Source organism: Cryptomeria japonica, chromosome 10 (genome assembly GCF_030272615.1).
Source record: "Cryptomeria japonica chromosome 10, Sugi_1.0, whole genome shotgun sequence".
Taxonomy (NCBI): Eukaryota; Viridiplantae; Streptophyta; class Pinopsida; order Cupressales; family Cupressaceae; genus Cryptomeria; species Cryptomeria japonica.
This window is the reverse complement of record NC_081414.1, coordinates 921,141,553-921,164,229: the sequence shown is the minus strand read 5'-3', so window position 1 is coordinate 921,164,229 and position 22,677 is coordinate 921,141,553. Positions and strand designations below refer to the sequence as shown.

Below are 22,677 nucleotides of genomic sequence, written 5' to 3'. Positions count from 1 at the left end.
AAATACACATCAGAAGCAGAACAATTCACTGAGCATGAACCAAAGAATGAACAATCAAATTTGGAAACACGAGACATCATGAACAAGGCTGAAATTACCAAAAATAATGAATAATAGGTGAAAGTGAAGGTTGATTCACAAGATCTCACAAAACTAACCTATGAGGTTGAGGGTGTGCATGAAGAAAAGGATCGAACATCAACTTTGGGATTAATTTCAATATTAGCAAGTGATGTTTCTAAGATTGATAAATCCGATGGTGTTACTTGTGTATTTTTAGATAAAAGGAGTATTTATGATGATGTTTTGAATTTTGAGCACAATGCATGCATGAAGGATGATTTTGAGCAAGGGCTTCATGTGAGTGATGATCGATGTCATATTGTTGAGCATCTTCCTCAAGAGGCACAAATGTTTGTTGAGCATCTTTCTCAAGAGGCACAAGTGATTTGGGATAGCTATGGAGTTACTATCCACAAGTATGATAAGTGGTTTGATTTTGGTGTTCATCATTGCAGCAGTTCACTCTCTATGTTACCACAAAAATTTTATCGTGATGAAGAGAATGCCAAAGAGATAGATCATATTCCAAAGGCTCAAAGTTGTTTATACATACTAATGTGGGATCTAGGTGTGAAAATAAGACAAATAAAGAATGCAAATTTTGATGGGTTGAATACTGTATTTATGAAACCATTTCATAGCTCTGGACTATCAATTTCCAGTTGTATCATAAAAGAATAGTGGAAGTATGTTGGTGTCTCCTCAACTTTGAGTTTGGAAAAAGAGAATGAATTCCTTGTTGAAAAATTAAGGTATGGAGAGAAATTCCAATTTTCAGATTTATCGCTTTTCTTTATGCCAATACAAAGATCTTGTCATAAAAGGGTGCATGCTAAAGGAAATATTAGAGTAAGAGATACATTTTGTAAATATGGGAATGTGGATTCAATAGTACCAATTCAAGGTTATTGTTGCAAATGGAGTCCAAGTGATGTAATGAGGATCAGAACAAATGGAGGATTTATTGTTGCTAAGAAGTTTCCCAATTTTCTCATATATATTGAAAGAAAGTCTCTATGGGTTATTTGGCACTCGAACCATGTTGTGAAGGATAATGTTTACAACCCATGGATCATTTTTTGGAGCCAAGTACAACAAATGAAGACAAGCTTATGAGTGATTTCAATGTGGAGATAGTCACTTTAAAGTGTTTGATGCTACAAGTTCTTGGGGCATCAAGTTGCTTAGTTTTGGAGAACATGCATAGCATTTCAGGGTGTGATAAGCATTGCAATCCTTATTTTGATTTTCAGATGCTTTCAAATAAGCATAGAGAAATCTTCAAAACTTTACCACCACCAAAAATAGAATTCCAATATGCCATGAAGTTGAAAAGTTTGTATCAAAAACTCACTTGTGAGAATGATGCCTCTAAAAATAGGATTCCAATATGACATGAAGTTGGAAAGTTTGTATCAAAAACTCACTTGTGAGAATGATGCCTCTAATGCTCATTTGCATCCATTCATAAGTATTGCAATCTATGGTATATCGGGCATCTCAGTTTGGGGAAGGAATATTTTCTATTTTGTGGCTACTGATGGGGAGTTCTCAACGCTCTTGTGGTTTATCACCATTGATACTTGTGTCAAAGTGGTGATTTTTGTACAGGGATTCCCTTATGTCATAGCACCGATCACCAACATGACAAAGAAAGGAGTACTTATGCAGATGAATGGAATACAAAGAAAAATCCCCAAATATGAGAAGGTGACCACCTCATATCTTATTTACATTTCAGATTTCTCACATTCACTTGTGGAAGGATAGGATAATTCAAGAGGAAGCGACTGGGCTTCATTTATTCCAAGGTATGGCTTCATCCAAATTGAGTACAAGAAGTTCACAATTGTGGGAAATGGTTTTTCTTTTTATGGGTTGCATTGAATATTTCTCCTTAACACTTGCTACCTTATGTGATCATGTGGAAGAAATCCAAGGAGATGCCCAATATGACACGTGATGGCTTATTGCACTCTTGCATATTTGCCTAGGAATTGATGTGTACTCATTCATGAGGGTCACAACTTATTTTCCAATGGAAATTTTTGATATGGGAAAGAAGGATTTTCAGATTTTGGCCACTCATGGAGATTTTGTAGCCCTTTTATGGTTGCTCACCCAACATATAAGGCATACATCATGGTTTTCTACTCACATTGCTCATTATTGCAATTATTGCATTATGGATGTATTGCTGATCATGGTAACTCTGAATAGCTATAGAATGTTCAATTTGGAGAATGTCTCCTTACGTCATGAGGCTAGAAGATTGTATTTGTTATTGATAAATGATCCAACTACTATACCTTTGATTGGAAGGAGATCCTATATTGGAGAAGATCGCAGGGAAGAGGATGATGTGTATAGAGATTTCTATGATCAGTTTTGGCAAAGTTTTCAAGATGATAGTCATAGAAAGGAAGGTGAGTCCAATTTCCATATATAGCATCTTTTACCTAAACCCAAGAAGAAGATAAGGATATGGAGGGAAGATCAAGGCACTTAATATTTTAAGAATGTCAAATATTTACTGATGTATGATTGTAGAGGACGAATGTTATTGTTGCATAATAAAAATGATGATCCACATAATGGGCTAATGTATGAAGCCACTGTTGTGCATTTTTGTCATTTATATTTCAGTATAATGAAAGAGAAAAAAAGAATTATTTCCAAAAAGTGCATTAGCTGTAGTAGTGGATGCAGTGGCTATAATAAGAGTCTTACTAGTAGAAAAACTCAGATGCAGAACATCATCAAATGTACAAGGAGTTTTTGGTACAAGTTTCTCTATGCTTGTGCAATTATATGGTTTGAGAGTTGAGCTAGGAGAGATAAGGTTTTGAAAGAAGGAAATTGGAAAATGATAGAATGGAAAATTTGCTAATGCATTGAAAGAAGTCACAAGCAAGTCATTCAACATTGGTGCACCTCTTAGAGTTTTTGTGAAATGCTTGAAAGGAAGATGCAACTTCTCACAAGTATGTGATCTAGATTCCCTATGCAGTGTGACATGATTGATTATTTTAGCATCAGGACCTTGGACCATCATGTTTACAATTGCTTGAGGATAAGCAATTTTGGGAAGGGAGGATTTGTCATGTCCCCTTTCTAAATTTAACAACTTACTATTTATAGTAAGCCCAAATATCTAAAATAGTCAATCACAACCTTCAAATAAACTGGGAAAGTCTAATTGCCAAAAGGAATTCGTCAAATCTGAATAAATGGAAATTAATTTGAATTGTTACTAATAATAAAAAATGGGGCATGAGTTTGGAAATAGAAAGTTTAGTTTGTGAAGGGAAATAGAAGTTGTTAAATTAAGAGAGAAATGGATTTTGGAATGTAATGTTGAAAGGTGGTTGACAAATGGCAAGTGAATGTTCTAAATTTGAATTACAAACATTTTTCCCTCTTGGGCATTGGATTTGGGTGCCAAGTTTGAATTCAAAATTATTCTGGGGTTTAAGTATTGTTTTGGCTCCAATTTCATTCATTCTATCTTATCATTTCAACAAGGTTTTGTTCTTCTTCTTCAAAGGCTGAGAAACCATTGAAGGAGTGATCTTCCAGGTTGATAAATCAGGGGGATAGAGGCTTGCAGGCTGTGCGTTTACAAGTGTCTAGTGGCAATCACATTTAGGGGTTGCAGTTGTGCTTCAAAGAGACTTTTATGTGGGTTGTTTTGGTAGGGGTTGTAATAGTTAGTGTGTTGTAGTTTGTAATTTTAGCCAATTAATAGATGATGCATTGTTAGCCCTTTTTGCCTTGATCTTGAGGGCTAACCAGGATTTTGTAGGGATCAATGAGGGATTTGGCCCAAGCAATTTTTTTTTCAGGCCAATCGGTGGTGTTTTGACAGGGTTTCCAGATACTTACTATTTATAGTAAGTCAACAGTGGCTCTAAGTCTGATGATATTCTTATGTAGAATTTAATAGTAATATTAATATAGACTGCAATATGATGACAATTATAATTAATTCCATTTACATTAATAAAAGGGGACACTACATTGTTCACCAAGAGAGGAATAAATTCATTCTATCACATCTGAAGATATGAAATTTGTCTTTAACAAAAAGACTTCACAAATTTCAAATCACAATCATTGAAGTTCAAATGCGAAACCTGAATGATTCTACCTATAACTAGCTAGGGTGGATAGTTTCACTAGCAAAATCGATTACCCAAGGGTTTCTGTCCTAGAGTTTGGCTCTTGAAGAGGCTCTTAGAATCCAAATATGAGAAATAATCCAAGCATGTTAAAATGAACCTCAAAATGTACTTTTATATTCCACCTAGGAAATTTCTTATAAAGCTTTTTGAATTCTCACTCATTTAATAATTCATTTAAATCTGGGAAATAAAGTGAATTTATTAATTTCCTTAAAAAATTTCACTTAAGTCACTTATAATACTTTAGTAAATTTATTAAATATTATTACACATAAAATATACTTGTTTGAATAATTAAATTAAATTATTCCGTTTTACTTGACATTAGCCTACGAAAATTAAGTAGGTTAATTAGTCGTTCCTATTACGATAATAGATAGTTTCTATTTATTGTTAATGGTTATCTACTGTAATATTCTGTAAATACTTAGTTAGCTGTTAGCTAAAATAGAATGTTTCTATTCTTCACGATTGTTTCCTAAGGAAACATCGTCTTTCTTCTTGTATATAAAGATCTATTGATCTCTATTAGTATCATTCAATTATTTACCAATTACCTGTGTAATATGGTATCAGAGCCATAGGATAAAAATTCAAATTTTTTTCATTAAGTGGAATTTTTTCGAATTTTTTAGTCTATCCTAAGGGCTTTTGTGTTTTCTGCCTGCATCGTGGGTTTGTTTTTGAGGATTTATTCCTCAACCCGCATTGGATTTTTTGCAGGGTTTTGGTGGTCTGTCTCAACGAATTTCGACTGCAACAATTGCGATTTTTGTTTTGCGATTCTGTGCCCTTCCTCGACATTTCTACTCATGATTTTGAGCTCTGTGTGTGCGTGATGGCCATCTATGCATGTCTCTTTTTCGAGATTGCGTGTCTCTTTTTCGAGCCCGCCTGTCTTTTTTTTTTGGCCCGCCCATGTCTTCTGCTTGCCGCGGCAAACTCGCGCGTTTGTCTGGCGAGGGTTTTCGGCATTTTTCAGCGCAATACAAACCCGCCATTTTTTTTTTGCAACCTGCAACTTGGTCAAACCCGCGTTTTCAGACTTTCGGCTAGGGTTTTGACCCTCCAGATTCAGTCGAATTTTTTTTCTGAGCACAGATTCATGGTGGGCTTTTTGAGAGATCAACTGGGCTATCGTTCGTTTTTGCTGGGTGCCTCGATTTTCGAGCCAGCGGATCCAGATTCCGACAACATATTCTTTCTGGGTTTTTCAAGCTCTCTTTTAGGTGCCTCTTCATTTTTTTTGGGTCCTTTGACATTTTGCCTCGAAGTACGTGCCTTCTTAGTTTTTCACGTTTTTCACAGACATTCGTGCCATGGCATCTCTGACGAATATTTTGCTCGAGGGAAATCAAAAGTTTAATGGTCGGAACTATAGCACGTGGAAGCAATGGATGCTAACCATCTTCGAATATCGCGGCAGCGATCCGGTGGTTCTGGGTACTACTCAGCGTTTGACTATAGTTGGTCCTGATTAGGTTGCATATGACCAACATAATCGGGAGGTAGTGATGCTTCTCAAATTATCCGTAGCTGATGATCAGCTCCCTCAGATTCCATCCGGCAAAATAGCTGCCGAGATATGGGCGCATCTCAAAACCCTACATGAGACTTCTGATAAAGGCATGGCCTTCTTTCTCAAGAACACTGTGTTTTCTATTGTCATGGGTGAGCGGAAATCTCTCTAGGATCACTTGAATAGGATTCAGAAAACCCATGATCAGTTGCTTGCCATTGGATGCAAGATGGAGGAAGAGGACATTGTGGTAATCACCCTTAAAAGTTTACCCAAGTCCTACGCGCATTTTATCGAAACTCTCAACATCACTTCTACTGGTGTTGATCTGAAGTTCATAGATCTCTGCACACTTCTGCTTCAGCAAGATCGGTGGACACAGCAGTTTGGTAGCAGTTCCAGCTCCACCTCCACAGAACAAGCCTTTGTTGCTAAATCTTTTCACAAGGATAAGGGCAAGTCTCATTCTTAGCAGAAACCCTCTGCTCTTGCATTAGAAGGCTCCAAGAAAAAGAACATTCAATGCAACTACTGTCACAAGTATGGTCACATGAAGGTTGAATATCGGAAGCGCTTAGTTGCCCAAGCTAAGCAATCTAGTTCGCAGCCCAAAGCAAACAGTGCAGAGCACACTGAGCAAACAAAATCTGCCTTTTACGCCTTCATGGCTAAAAGACCCGTAGATCATGTCAAATCGTCTGCCTGGTATATTGATTCAGGTGCCTCTCATCATTTCACCCACCGTCGAGACCGGTTCACTAACTACCAACCTTATTTAGATTTTGTTATATTTGGTGGCGGGGAAAAATACACGGTTGTTGACAAAGGCAACATTTAGATTCAGTCTGTTGGGAGGAATCTCATTTTCCTCGATGTCTTCCACGTTCCAGGGATGGAACTCAATCTACTCTCAGTCAGTCAGATGCTGCGACACTCTCCACGGTTGGATGTCACCTTTAGTTCACATTAGTGCACTATTACTGATCGGGAGACTCAGTCAGTTGTTGCAATTGGTCTTGAGGATCATGGTCTTTTCAAACTTGCAGATTCTGGTGTTTCTCAAGACCTAGCTATGGCTGCTCGGCAGTCTTCTCTCAGTACACTTTTGCATCAGCGATATGGGCACTTAAATGTGCACTATCTTGCTCAGCTTGATCGGGATGCAGTTGTCCTCGGATTGCCAGAGATTTAGACTCAACAGCTTGGAGTTTGTGATGCATGCCAGGCTGGGAAGCAACATCGCACACCCTTCAAAAGTGGTGATTCATGGCGGGCTTCTCAGGGACTTCAGCTTGTTCATGTTGATATCTGCGGCCCTATGGCTACTCCTTCTGGTTTGGGTCCAGGTATTTTCTGTTGTTTGTTGATGATTTTAGTAAAAAAATATGGGTCTATTTTCTTGCAAAGAAATCAGAAGTGTTTACTGTATTTTAGAAGTTTAAATCTCTAGTTGATAAAGAGTCTGGGAAATCTATTATTGCTCTTAGATCAAATAATGGGGGGAAATTTTGTTCTAATGAATTCTCTAGCTTCTGTGATATTCATGGCATTAAGCGCCAGTTAACCACACCCCACAGACCCCAACAGAACAATCACTGAGATGGCTAGATCCATGCTCAACCATAGACATGTTCCGAAGCAGTTTTGGCCAGAAGCAGTTAACTCTGTAGTCTACCTGTTGAACCGGTCACCCACTATGGCGGTCAAAGGCAAGACTCCGAAAGAGGCTTGGTAAGGTCGCAAGCCCAAAATCAGTCATTTGAAGGTTTTCGGCTCCCTTGCTTATGTTTGGATCCCTGATGCTTCACGCACCAAGTTGGATGCCAAGAGCCAAAAACTTATGCTTATTGGATACAGTAGTCTTCACAAAGGCTACCGCTTGATCGAAATTGAGACATCTCGTCTCTCGTATAGTCGTGATGTAGTTTTTGTTGAGCAACAAGGACCCTTCATGCCTCTCTCTTGTTCCTGATTCAGCAGACCAGCCTATGAAGGCTCATGATTTGGGAGTTAGACTTCCCTTAGGTCCACCTGATGGGAGGGCTCCTGCAGCTCTAGTAGCTCCAGTTATCCTGGTGATTCCTGTTCATACACCTCCGGCTTCTCTTGCCGGATCACCCAGATTTGCAGATGCTTCACCTGATTTTGATCCGGATTCTTTTGATGAGGAACCTGATCATAGAGCATCTCTTGATGCTAATGTTGGTCCTCCTCTCCGGCCTAAATGGTGGGCCAAGACACTTGTTGATCTTTGAGATGATGAACTCATCGATGGGAGAACTGCTCACAAAAAGAGCAAACCTGCAGGGATAGTTAATTTTGCTCTCATGGCCAACATTCATAGTGTGTTTGAACCTCAGACATACTCCGAGGCCAAAGGTATTCCAGAGTGGGAATAGGCTATGCAATCTAAACACCAAAGCTTGTTGAAGAATCACACCTGGGAGCTTTCTGATCTTCCACTAGGGAAGAAACCCATTGGTTGCAAATGGGTCTACAAAATCAAATACAAAATCAAATACAAGTCTGATGCTACTTTGGATAAGTACAAAGCTCATTTAGTTGCAAAGGGATTTTCTCAGCGTCAGGGCATTGATTATGAGGAGATCTTTGCTCCTACCACAAAGATGAGCACTATCAGATTAGTCCTAGCCATGGCAGCATAGTTTGGCTGGAAGGTCCATCAGATGGATGTCAAGAGTGCTTTCCTCAATGGTGACCTACAAGAAGAGGTCTACATGACGCAGCCTCCAGGTTTCAAGGTTGCAGGTAAAGAACACCAGGTTCTCAGACTGGTGAAAGCTCTCTATGGTTTGAAGCAGGCCCCTAGGGCATGGTACATGAAAACTGATAAGTGCCTCAGTGATCAAAGCTTCAAGAGGAGTTCTTCAGACTCAAACTTGTACATCAAAACTACTGACAGTGATATCATCCTTCTGGTCATTTATGTGGACGATTTGATCATCACCGACAGTTCGGCATCTTTGATTCAGGGAATCAAACATAGTTTATGCCAGTCTTTTGACATGACTGACCTTGGACTCATGCATTATGGCCTAGGTGTTGAGGTTTGGCAGTAGTCTTTTGGTATATTCATTTCTTAGTCTAAATATGCTAGGGCTCTATTAGACAAGTTTCGTATGCAGGATTGCAAGACTGCATCTACACCTATGGAGAAAGGTCTGAAGTTATCAGCCCAGTCTGATTCTCCTCCGGTTGATGATACTACATACAGGCAACTAATAGGTAGTCTCATCTACCTCTCTGCTACTAGACTTGATATCAGCTTCACAGTCAGCTACATTTCACGCTTTATGACAGCTCCCAAGGCTGATCATTGGATAGCCGCAAAGCGTGTGCTTCGTTATGTGAAGGGCACTACTGATTGTGTAATTCTCTACTCTCGGAATTCTAATCCTAGACTCCGTGGATTCACAGATTCAGATTGGGCCAACTCTCGACAATAAAAAGTCAACTTCTGGATATGTGTTTAGTTTGGGATCCGGTGCTGTCACATGGACCAGTAAGAAGCAGCAAGCTGTTTCTCTCTCCTCTATAGAGGCCGAATACAGAGGGGTAGTTAAGGTAGGTTGTGAAGCTGTTTGGCTTCGTCGGATGCTTGGGGATATGCAGATGTCACTAGCAGGACCAACCACCTTGTTTGTTGATAATGATGGTGTTATCAAGTTAGCACGGAATCCAGTCTTCCATGAACAAACCAAGCATGTAGATGTTCATTGTCATTACATACGGCAGCTGGTTGAAGACAGAATCATAGACTTGCAGTATGTTCCTATAGCGGATCAGACTGCAGACATTCTCACCAAGCCACTTGGTCTAGATAAGTTTGTCAAATTCAAAGGACAGCTTGGTGTAGTGGATAGATTAACGATAATAGATAGTTTCTATTTATTGTTAATGGATATCTACTGTAATATTCTGTAAATACTTAGTTAGCTATTAGCTAGAATAAAATGTTTCTATTCTTCATGATCGTTTCCTAAGGAAACATCGTCTTTCTTCTTGTATATAAAGATCTATTGATCTCTGTTAATATCATTCAATTATTTACCAATTACCTGTGTAATAGTTCTGGACTACTTGAAAGGGGACAATACTGATAAAACTTGTGCTCCCCCAAGTTTTGGGGAAGGGGATGACATGGGATAATGGGACACAGTTTTGGTACGGGGGTACTTTTTAGCCTTTTTATGCCGAGAGGCATACTATACTTACATAATGGATTGAAGAATGTCCGTCAATAAAAACTCCCTTGATTAAAGTTGATGCCCATCTATAATTACTATTTTCTTTTAATGTTTTAGTTTAATAATACAAGTTTTGCATGGTAAGTTTGAAACAGTTTGTTTCCAATTGCTGCCATTATATCACTTCTATAATTGCACATGGTTGCCTTGATTCGAATTTCCATGTGTTGGACGAGGGTTTCAAGAAGAAATTTGCATCTAGTTTGGGATGATTTTAATTGTAGGTGGCAGCAGAGGGTGGAGTCTAATGGCATGGGCATGTTAATTGTTAACAAAAAACAATTTTAAAAATATTAAATAGCCGAAGATGTAATTATGTCTAGAGGTGTAATTCTACAGTGGCACCATCTTTCCGTTCTTACACGTGTCATTAAAAAAAAAGATAAAGCATGCCAGTTACGGATAAGATTCTAATATTTCTTTCTCACGTGTTGATAAATTTTTATTTAATTTGAGATTTCATTTGGATTTTATTTGATTTAGCTATAAGTGAGTGCTGGAGCCGTGGATTGAGGCTAGATGTGGATAAATTTCTGAATGTTTTGGGTGGCTTGAGTATTGAATTAATTGTTAAGAATTCTCTGATTTCACTCAGTTCACCTTTGAGTAGCACCCATGTGTGCAACAGATTGTGCTTGGAGCTTGACAACTATGAGAATTATTCCATGTAAAATTTCTAATCTTATTTGGGTATTTTAGATATAAATTCTTTTTTTTTTTTGTAATTACTGGTGTTCAAAGATGTGAAGAAGTGCATTAGAATAGATCGAAGCTATTCATGGACCTTTTAATGCAAACAAGTAGCAGATTAGTGGACCTTTTGATGCAAACAAGTAGCAGATTAGTGGACCTTTTAGTGCATTATGCTTATTCTTTAACAGTTATAAATAAGCCTTTTAATCACTTTTCCAAAAGTCTTCAATCATTATAGCTAGCTTTGTTTAAATGACTTCATTAGTTGAAGCACAGACAAATCTACTTTAATGTCTAAACATTGAAAGAAGTGGAAGTTATCTTTGAGAATGCAATGCAACTGATAAATTAAAGAAGATATTTTATTCTATACATTGATTGACTACTTTTCCTTATCGACCTCAATAAGCTTGGAGAAAAAAATAGCTAGTTGCTTAGCCAAAGCGACCCTGGATTCAAATCTCCAAACTTATCATTTGTGCTGTTTCCTAAGAAGCATCACTTTCAATTGATGTTCTTCTAGATAGCTTCAAGTATTTTTCCTTTGTACTAGTAATGCCAAGCAGAGGGAATTTGGACTTTGTCTGCCACATGGGGCTGCTTTTCAATGTTGTCATTAAGATTTTCATAATAGGATTTTCTAGACTACAGGTGTGTGAACTACAGATTCATGGTATCTTAACATTTCTATTTTATGTATCTATGCATGTTGACTTTATTAGAATTGAAAGTTTAAAGAGTTTCTATCATATTTTTTCATTTCCTATGGTTCTCTTTGTTAAAACAATCTCTAGTTCATATTTGTTATTGATTTTATGTGTGCTTCTTGAAGCTTTAACTCTGCCAGAAATGAACTTTGTTTCATTTTTAGTAGTTATACATGTGCTGCTGGAATTTATCTTTGTTATAATTTTCATAATGTATATCTGTTGTTTTTCAGATTGCATGCGCTTTGGTTGGGTCTCTTGGTGCATTCTATACAGGCATTCTGTTAATTAACTTGGTGGTGGCTTTATTTGCTTTGATAGCCATTGAGAGTGGCAGTCAGATTTTGGGGCGTACTTATGCAGTATTGCTGGCTGCAGAACTTAGTCTAGACATCATTTGGTTTATTTTATTCTCTACAGAGATATGGTGAAATTCTAGATCCTTGACAATTCTGATTCCTTGAAACATTTCTGAACAGCTTAATATTAGCAGCTACAGTCTATTAACATATGTTTTAGCTTACTTCATGAATATTCTCATGAGCACTTTTATATGCCTTTGCTAATGCCAAAGTGTTAGTGCCAAATTAGTAAGATATTTAAAATAATAAACAGATTCCTTTATTTTTTTATGAAAAATCCATTTTTGGAGTAGAGTTGACAGCAGAAGGCATCTACATTACTAGATTCTTTAGAAACCTCCTCCATCTTCCTGCCATCCACTCTATCCCTGGCATCCAAATTTGCTTGATTCTGGTTCAGTTCCTGGGTCAAATTGCCCTAGGAAATATGTCTGGATCTTTAGGGATCAGAACCACTAGGCTGGATTCTGGTTTGAACCAGCAGCAGACTGCTGAAATTTTTATGAAGAAAAATGGTTTAGCTTGACCTATTTAAATTTTAAAGGCTGGCTTGTGGTACTTTGTGAGATGCATCATCAGCTATCCTTTTGGCTATTACCTTAATATCAACATATTTGTCTTCCTGACTTCTTTGTTCTCCTTCTGATCCACATTTTCCTTTTGAACTGCATGGAGCTGACATCATCAGTTCTGGCCAGCGATGTGTCTATTTTAACTGACACAATTTGCCTAGATGATGACATTTTGTAGCACCCAAGCTTACCGGAGGAAGTGTCCTTTGGCCTGATTGACCCGTCTAGGAAACTTGGACGTTGGGGAAGGCTTGACTTGTGAATTCTCACTTTAGGTTATTTAACAAAAATGTTATATTTTAAGGTTCTATAATGTATACATGCACACTTTATCCATGTTTTCATATGAATATTTAAAATTTCCCTATTTATTTTTGTAAGAATTTGTCAAATATAGCCAAGATAAAGAGCTCAATGAATAGCACAACAAGAGAGACAAAATATTGATAAGAATAAATTGTATTCTAATCAAGATACAAAATACCATCAACTGGATTATTCCATACAATGTAAATGAGCTTGCTTATAAAGGAAAGGCCATATGGATATGTGAGCACACAATCATGACATGTGGCCCAATGAGAAACAAGGTTAGGTTGGAGAATAATAAATTATTCCATAGGAGGTGGATCACCCACTTAAGGTGGAATGTAACAAGATAAGACCACAAAAGGTGGAATTTTTCTTACAAGCAACTTCCCTATGCGCACACTTCCCTAAGTGTCTAATATGCAAACTACTATGAAATGCATTTGTCTAAGTCTCATTAAGTTAAATGTAATTATGAGACATAATTTACACCAACAATTTTACATAGTTGTTCCCTAGCTGTCCCCAAAAATGGCTCGAAAAATTGGTACCCTTGTCCTAGAAACTTAAGGTAGAATAGGTATCCCTGTTTTAGTTGACATTATAATTTGGGCTAATGACATTGGTTAAAACTAAGATTTGTTTCTAGGGTTCTAATTCATATTTATAGGTTTTTGCTTTGTCATTTTTAAAAGAAGAAAAACACATCATTCACTCTTCTTGTACAAACATGTCTACCTTAAGAAGAAGAGGATTTAGGTTTTAAGAGGAATTTATGAGGTTTCGAAGTCTCTGGAGTGCCCAACTTTGGTTTTCTTTTATCCATCACAACTTCACCTACAACCATCTCTCACAAAGTGCTGCAAGCCAATGGGCAGATTAATGTGTTGTTAAGTCAACCCAATGTAAGTATTCCTAATACTAACCTATTTCATTTGGTACTTGGGTTGATATTGTGGATATTTTGTGCTTTGTGTATTAGGTAGCGTAGTATTTCTCAATACATTGTTGTTACTTATAGCCCTTGCTTACAGCTTAATGACATATTAATCTTGATAGCCCTTGCTAGCTCTATCTTACCGCTTAGTGTTTTAATAATCACCTTTTAGTGCGAGACACAACATAACAATGTGTGTAGTAGAACTGTTTTTCAAATTAGAAGGAGAAGCTCCCTATAACAAAAACTAACGTAATTTTAACAAAATGTATTAGATATATATAATTTGTATGGTGTTTTTTTGGGTGGTTCATGTAGAACAAACATAATTGATCGTATACTTTTAAGTCTGCAATACCAATAGACTTCAAGTAAGTAAAATCTATCTTTTTGGTTCTCAATCCAAGGGACAACACAATTCAACACTTTTGCTCCAGGTGAGAGGTTTTTATGCTTCTTTGATTAAAAGTAAACTCTACATCAACAACCATTCTTATGTTTTTCAACTAAAGTAGAAATTGGGCAATGCAAGTATATGTAAGGTTAGGATTAGTTAAAATTTACAAAAAAGAATCAGTAAATTAGACGAGGGGACTGACATACAAAGCCACTAAACCCGCTTCACTGAGACCTACAATACAAAGCCAACAATTAATAGTAAAAACATCGCAATTCACTTCTACACATATATTATATATTATGAACTAAACATAGTAGTTGTATTCAAAGCTACAGTAACCAACTTAACACTTGCTAAGCAATATTCGACTTATAAAAACATAATAACACAAACATATAACACTTCACAATGGCAACTTGAGTAAACATATAAGCATTGAATGAATTTTTAAGTGCAAATAACACTTATTTATGAAGGATTATTATAATGTTTTGAAAATTAGGGTTCCCACCACTAGGGGTAATAAAACCACTAATTTTGCTTAAGGACCAATTACATTAGGGAAAGATAGAATTTGATAGATCTAGTCTTGATCTATCTAGATTTTGATCAGATTCTAGGGGTTTTAGATGTGCCTCTTCTTTCCCTTGAAGATTTTGAAATTAGGGTAAATGTGGGTAATTGTGCTGAAATTGAAGAGATTATGCATAAATAGTGAGCTGCAACTATCAAAAGGAGCCACGAACCTGGATCTGAGAAATATTTGAATGTTCGGATATGTTCCCAGAAGATCGACCTAAATTGTGAGGACAAAAATGCTCGTCACTTTGGTCCTCTGAAATTTTTGCTGTCCAAAAGGGAACTTGTTCGTTTCTGCGAATAAGGCCAATCCTAAAAATGACAGCTCTGTACTTGTCTCTTGCACATAGAAAGGAAGGGGAAATTGTTGGGAATAGGGGTTTGTCTAAGTCTAACCCCGGTTTAGGAATTAAGTTTTAACCTTAAATGAAATAATGCAAATATTGAAATAAATACTGGAAATATATACCTCAGATCTGCATTTGTTGGTGATGATGCTTTGCTACTTTAATGTAATCACATATGTTGTATGAAATGGCATGAACATAACAAAACCCTAATCACACACACATGCTTGTATATGAATGATGTAATTTTGCTCCACAATGATTGATTGAAGAATATGCAGCTTTGAAGATCTTTGAAAATACTTGATGATGAATGTTTCACGGATGCTGGAATTGATTGCTTGGAGTCTTAGGATTGAAATGAATTGATTAATGTCCTTATTTATGGCTATCTAGGTCATTTAACAATCAGGCCGATCTCCAACAATCATGCGGAGCCACAAAATTGAATTCCTGTTGGAGAGATAGGACCCTTTCATAATAGGTCCCAACTAAGAGGGACCAAGGCATGGGCGCCTTGGTCCTCCTCACCAAGGGACCACCATTAAGCCCTAGGGAGGACACCCCTCCAGGAAATCCATCAGTATGTGCACAAGGTATCAGAACTAGAGATTGAGCACAAATTGGACCTAAATAGGAGATGAGGGTAAGATACGTTAAAGTAGGGGCACAAACATGAGGTGTAAATTGGCCCGGTGACAATTTATAACACTACAATTACGAGACTTGAAAAATAAATAAAAATAGTAAACCCCAATGTAGTAAATCTTTAAGTAGATTCTTGATGAGGATAATTATCAGATAACAATAGATCTTCTATAAGTTCATCTAAAAATAGCTAATCCATAAATAGCCATAAAAATAGACTTATCAAAATTGCTTGTCTCTTGACAATTGGCTTTTGGCTATGATTTTTATAGGACTTTTTGGTTTGGAACATTGCAAATCCTTTGAAAAAACTTTGAAACTCTTGCAAGTAAATTTTGGTGGTGTCAATCTGATTACCCTTCGTTGTTGATTTCTTCTGCAAACCCCAACTCAAACTGCAACCTTAGTTGTTGGAAACCCTAGTACACATGAATATACTGCTCTCCAAACATGCCAACCTGATGATGTCATGTTTGTTGATAACTTGTTTTTGATCAGTTGAAGGCTTCCAGAAACAATGAGAAAACCCTAACCAGCTCTGGAAATGGATCACTTAATGGTGAAATTGTCATAAATAAAATCATAGTGGTCTGGAAGAATGGAGTAGAGGCAGTATTCTTTATTATGACTGAAAATCATCTTTGAAACCCTAGACACACTTGAAAAAACCATGTTTTGGTGATGAGAAATCTCTGTGATCTGAAAATCTGAATTTTGGTGCTCATGAAACCCTGCACAATGTAGAAAACCTCGCCCATGAACCCTAAGCACCGTTGCTGATGTATGACTATATTTGGGGCAATCTTGTAAAGGAGTGCAACCAAAGGTTTGATCTAACTCAAGATCTGAAAATTAACCACCCAAAAATCCTAGGCACTGTCTGAATGTGTTTGAAAATCTGAATTTCTATATTTAACTCTTGTTTATGAAGTTAAAACCTTGCCAAAATACAGTTGGCTTTTACAAAGAATTGATAAGAAAATCACTAAAAAAGGATGGAAATTGCTTAAATCAAATGTGATGATGGGTGATCTCTGCTGGTATGACAAAAATTGATGTCATAAACCCTACTGTAGGCTGCCAAAAATAGTAAAATCTCTTCAGTAATGAAAATCACTGCTGCTGTTATGATAGAAAATTCTGCTGCTCTTGTGCATTACTGTTGCTGATTTCTGATAACTGTTGCCAAACAATTAATGCCCCTGCTCATCTGCTGATCTGTTGCTTGATGAATGCAGACAATGTGCAGAACAAAGAATGGAATGATTCAAACCATCTTTGACATTTGATTGATTTGTTTGAAATGTCTGCTCAATACAGCAAGGCATGCCTTAACATGTAATCATAACTTTCACTTGGTAAAAATACACTAAGCATACATATCTTTAGAGGAATATAGCTAAAGATATGCCGAAAGATATCATATTTGTTTATTATTCCACTTAAAAATTTATTATATTATTATTATTTTGTAATAAAATGTTTTTTTCGCTTTTTTTTTCTTTTAGTATCACAAAACATGTCAAATTAAATGCTTCTAGTTTTATTGACAGATGTTTTGCATCCATATGTGAGTATAATTTATTATAATAAGATATTGTAATAAAATGTTTTAATTTGCTTTTTTTGCTTTTAGTATCACAAACATGTCAAATTAAATGCTTCTAGTTTTTATTGTCAGATGTTTTTGCATCCATAAGTGAGTATGATCTGCTTTCGACGTAAAATTTTATGGAGCATATTGGTATATGGGGTTGCAACTACGTCTGCGAAAACTTGAAGGGAAGCTAGATAAAATGGAACAACTTCCTACACTAATCTTGAGAGGAGAGAATGTGAATAGGCCAGGATTTAAACAATCTTAGAAAGATACATCACACATGCAACAGCATGCAAACATAAAACAAACTTAACACAATATTTACCTTGGGAAAGAATCTAGCAACAATGGAGTATGTAACGTCCCTTCCTTAGGCTTCTCAAACTTTAGCATAGGTTGGCCTACTATTAGGGTCCCGTAGGTCAGTAGTGTGGTTTGGGGACCCAACCGGGGGTTGTGGAGCTCAACAGGGAGCTTTACGGGCCTTTTCAAATTGGAGTTTTGGGGTTGAATCCATGATTAAAATAAAAATATTAAAGTTGGCCTTAAGGGAATAGTAAAAAGTGAATAGTACCAGAGAAACATAAGAGTAATAGTGAAACGTTCCCCCCCATACTAGTAACTGAAGTTGTTTTTAAAAGGGGGCCAAGTTCACAATGAGGAATTAGACCCTCAATGTTATTTTATGATTTTTAGGCCGAATAGTAACCCCAAAATGGATCAAACTTTCTTGGAGAGGATAAAAAGGCATTTTGTCTATCATTTGGATTCATTCTTATGATTTCATTTTGGAGAGAAACAACAAACTTGAGGGTCTGAACAACTTGGAGCTTCAAGGAATGCAAACTTCTGGGAGAATTTGGAGATTTGGACGAAGACCCATCTCTCTTGGTGACAGGTTTCAGCATTATCCAGTTTAGTATGTAGTTGGCAGCATTATTTGGGGTTCTAATTGCAGATTTATCAGCTTGAGGGTAGATCCTCTTCAACTAATTGCAGATCAGAGCTTCTAGAGGTGACTACAACTCATTTCCAGCATTATCTCAACCAGCCGTTCCATCTTGGAAATAAGGGCATCAAACCCTAGGTTGTATTTGGGGTTTTTAGCTAATATTAAAGCTGATCTTCATATTCAATCAGCTGGAAATTTGTATTAGACCTATATGCTCAGCTAATGGTATCTACCATGGAAGCAATAATCATTTGGAGAATTAATCAGCAAAACAAAAGTATAAAATCGGGAAAAAATCGGATTTCCAAAAAAACATAAAAAATTGCAGAAAAATAATCAAAAACTACTTTTTAAAAATATTTTATGGCATTTCCTTATAGAAAGATAATATGATTTTTTACAGAAAATTATACACGGAAAATTTAATTTGTCTATGATAAATTATATACACAGAAAAATATAATATCCTAACAGTATTCATGTGATTTAAATTTGCTGTGTATATAATTTATTATAGACAATGAATTTTCTGTGTATAATTTTCTGTAATAAATCAGATTATTACTTTAAAAAATGTATAATTTTCTGTGACATAATTTTCTATGTATATCCAAACGGTATTCATGCACTTAAAAAATGGCATCGAAATTTATATGAATCTTTGTAAAAAAGAACCTGAGCTATTTTGGTAAAAAAAAACCTGGCAATGGCATGCGCCTTGGCTCTTCTTCCTGTTGAGCTCTTCTTCCCATCAATGGCTCCTGTTGTTCCACATTCTGCCTCTGAAACCCTTCACGCAACATATTTATAAAAAAATTTCACCGTTTTTTTAACTTTCCGCACCGTTTAGGGTTTTCGTGGGTTTTTTGTTCTGCGCTGGCAATTTTTCCCCGACTACTTGCGCGTGATTGTTCCAATTTTTTCAGGATTACACCCGATAAAATTGTTGACTGCGTTGACCGGAAAAATAGCGATTTTTTCAAGGAATTGATCGACCAGGCCCACGATCATCGATTAATTGGGTATAATCGCGATTTTTTTGCAGAGTTTTGCTTCTTTGGTATGTACATCGGCCATTTAAGTGAAAGAAAGTCCTCTTATTTGTTCTTCTTTGTGTGTTGTGCATTATTCTATTTTGTATCAGCAGTTTCTGTCATTTAGCATTCAAAAATCACTCAAAAACACTCAAAAACCAAATAAAAACAAGAAAATCAGTCAAAACCCTTTTCATCATATGCTGGCCAAAGACTATCAGCAAACAAACAGTTGCAAAAAAAAAAACATCAGAGTTTGGATCAGATTTGGTAAAGATTGGGTTGGGGATCTTTCAGAGTATCAATGTTAACCATCATTACTGCAGTTACAATACAATATTAGAGTATCATTTTTCAGTGTCAACATCATGTCTGGAGAAATTTTGGCAGCATACTCCCCTGCTCCCCTGCAAAATACAGTGCTACATTTCTCCATCTAAGCATCTAATATATATTAGTTAATCCAAATCAAAAACCACAAATGATTTTTGAAGATCACAAGACAAACAATTATGGCTAAATGTGGTGCCCAAATCTTTGACCCAAATTCCAACACCCACTCTATGATGGGTCAACAACTCAAAATAGAATGTAAATACTATATTATAAGTCACCTACCAAACTTGGGTGCCCCATTTGGACCTATTCCTCCTTTAGTAAAAGATAGACATCATAACTTTGCCAAAAGTCATTGGTGCAGGAGCATCCTAGACCTATGAGCAATTTTGCATCAACACAATAATTTTTCTTATTACTTTTGTTTTGTTTTTCAGTTTAGTAGTTTTTTGCAGTCATCTTGGTTTGTCACAGTGGATTTTATTGACACAATTTTCAATTCAGCACTCAAGCTACCAAACTAGAATCGTTTGTAGGTGCATTTGATCAGAATGTGGCATAGTTTCACCTGAAGGATACGCAGAGCACCCCATCATGTCTCTGTCCTTGTTTCATATTTCGTTATCATTACACTTGGCAGCATGCGAGATCAACTTAAGGAGGTCTATATGTTGTGCTCTAAGATATAGGGCCTTTTAACAAAGGATAATCATTCAAGAGGCTTTCCAAGTCACGTGGTGGGTTGTGCTTAGAACCACATTGGATTTAGAATCAATATTCTCATTCTGGAGTCATTAACATCTAATATACACTATAAAAGGAGGTCTAATTCATTTGAAGAATGACAATAGAGGGCAGGGAAAGATACGAGGACCAAGTAGTGTCCAAGTAGTTCAAAGAAGAGAAAGGGACGTGATATTAGCTTGTGGATGCCCATGGTTGTGGCTGCACTTATGTGAATCACTTGAATTGCATTGTAAGCTAAGAGTGAGGTCTAGATTGATTTTTTGCCATTGTGGCAGAAATTGAGGATGTAATTTTGATTGTTGAGTATGTATATATATTAAATTCAATACATTATTATCAGGCTGTGTTGATGTTTTTGTTAAGGTTGCATGTTTGGAGAGTCATTAATTAGACTCTCCATCTATGATTAAATCAAATGGTGTATCATAGGGGGAATAATACCCACTGAGTGTTGAGGAAAAGTAGAAAGTGTGAAGATATTTTTCAGCAGAGGGTTGTTGGGTCGAAGATATCAAGATATTTAGTAGAAGATGAAAGTTGCATTGTCTTCTAGCATAACAGTGCTGGGTAGAAGTGAATAGAGGTCACTGAGGTTGTTGACAGAACATTGAGTAAGTATACTTGGCTTCAAACATTTGTGGTGTTAGGCAGAAGATCATTATTAAGTTGATAGATCGTTGAGTTTGAGGCAACCAACATTGCATTAGAAAAACAAGGAGGTTGCCGTACGGATAGAAGTGTCAATGCCAATAGAATAATTGACAATGAGAAGAACCTGAACATTATTAAGAAAGATGCTCTTGGTCCCATAGAATGATGGTCTCGTGGATGTCATTAAAACTCATTCATTCATTCAATAGTTAGGAACTCCGATGGTGGTGTTTGAATACAAGTTTGAAAAGTGAAATCTGAAAGAAATTGGGAAAGAACAAGATGGATAGATTGCTGACCTGTGAGGTAATTTGCAAAATAGTGAAGAAATTCAGTGGAGAATTGAAGATGTGCGTGTAATGTCCCCGTTTGGGATTTATCTCCATTTAGGCCTGAAAACAACATTTCTAACTTAAAGTGAGAGTTGTAATACATTAATAAATATAATTTTATCAAAATTGAATATATTTTATTATAATATTCGACTTGAAAATTTTAAGGCTAGTTTGGAAAAGTAATACTTATCTTGATAGATTCTCTGATTTGAGATATATGTTTCTATATTGTAGACATCCTCTTAGACCATCTGATTGATATCTCACAATTAGTGGAGAATGGGTAAAAAACACAAATAATTTTCCCAAACAAAAATCTTCAATCTTCAACATGTTGTTGACTCCTCTTAGACCATTGTTGACCTTTTGATAATGCTGATTGTTCAAATCACAAACAATAATCTGCAAGGCTTAAGTGGGGCTAAAATTAAAACCACAACCAATATTCCAAAGTCTTCCAAGTGGGTCCCATTCCCTCTAGTGGAGCTGCTGCTAAAAACACAACAATAATGGTGAAATCTCCAAACCTTTTCTAATTGCTGCAAACACTGTTTTAGGATTCTTTTATTATAGGAATCTGAATAACTATTGTCTGGGGCCCACAAAGCACTTTGACAAGCTTATTCTAATTCTAATAAATCTGAATTTCTATTGAAGTCCCCTTTAATTCTGATATCTATGTCAGATCAAATGGTATTCCTCTGATTTGTATACTTGACATATATGCCTCAATGTTATAAATTGTTGCTACATATGATCTTCTTATAGATTAGACTTCAGTCTGGTGTATAGATTTTATATATATTATCTGATTTATTGCACTGTCTTCATATAATTCCCTTCTTATATAATATTCAATTTTGCATATGTTATTAAAAAACCATCCATGATTGCTGAAGTGGAAATGAGTGCCTTCATATATCTTCCAATCGAAATGATAAGTTATGTTGTAAAGGACATGACTCATGTCTGTTCATAATCAATTTCCTTCCTTATACTAATCACACCATTCCATATGTGATTAGTTATCTTATAACCACCGATTAGTCTCCTTACTAATCGATGTCCTCCTGACAATTAATCGCTGTCATTAACAAAATGAATTGCTGTCTTAATATTGTGCTTCTTCAGATATCGATTGGTTGTTTGATAAGTCCTTCCCTTAATCGATATTTATAGTCAATACTCTTAATTAGCCGGGCTTGCTATCGTCGATATTATTCAGTGTTTATATTAGTCACTGTTATCCATTAATATGTAATCGATATATGCCTTAGCCGATATGCTTATTAGCATATTTCGATCTCCATGATATATTTGGCATCTAATATCATTCATTGTCAATACTGATCATTCTTATCTTAATGACTTTGATCACTCATCTTCTTGGACATTACTTAATCTTATGCTAACTTCCCCCATCGATGCTTGATG

The 22,677-nt window shown here is 36.3% G+C and overlaps 1 protein-coding gene across 3 annotated transcripts in view; it reads left to right on the top strand.

Annotated features, from left to right (window-relative positions):
- Nucleotides 1–22,677, top strand: part of LOC131038356 (uncharacterized) — a 95,483-nt gene that overhangs the window by 10,104 nt on the left and 62,702 nt on the right. For all 3 annotated transcript variants that reach the window (XM_059213398.1, XM_057970757.2, XM_057970755.2), the window contains exon 2: nt 11,668–11,861. In XM_059213398.1, the coding sequence (XP_059069381.1) occupies nt 11,668–11,861 (194 nt within the window). The remainder of the gene's footprint in view (nt 1–11,667; nt 11,862–22,677) is intronic.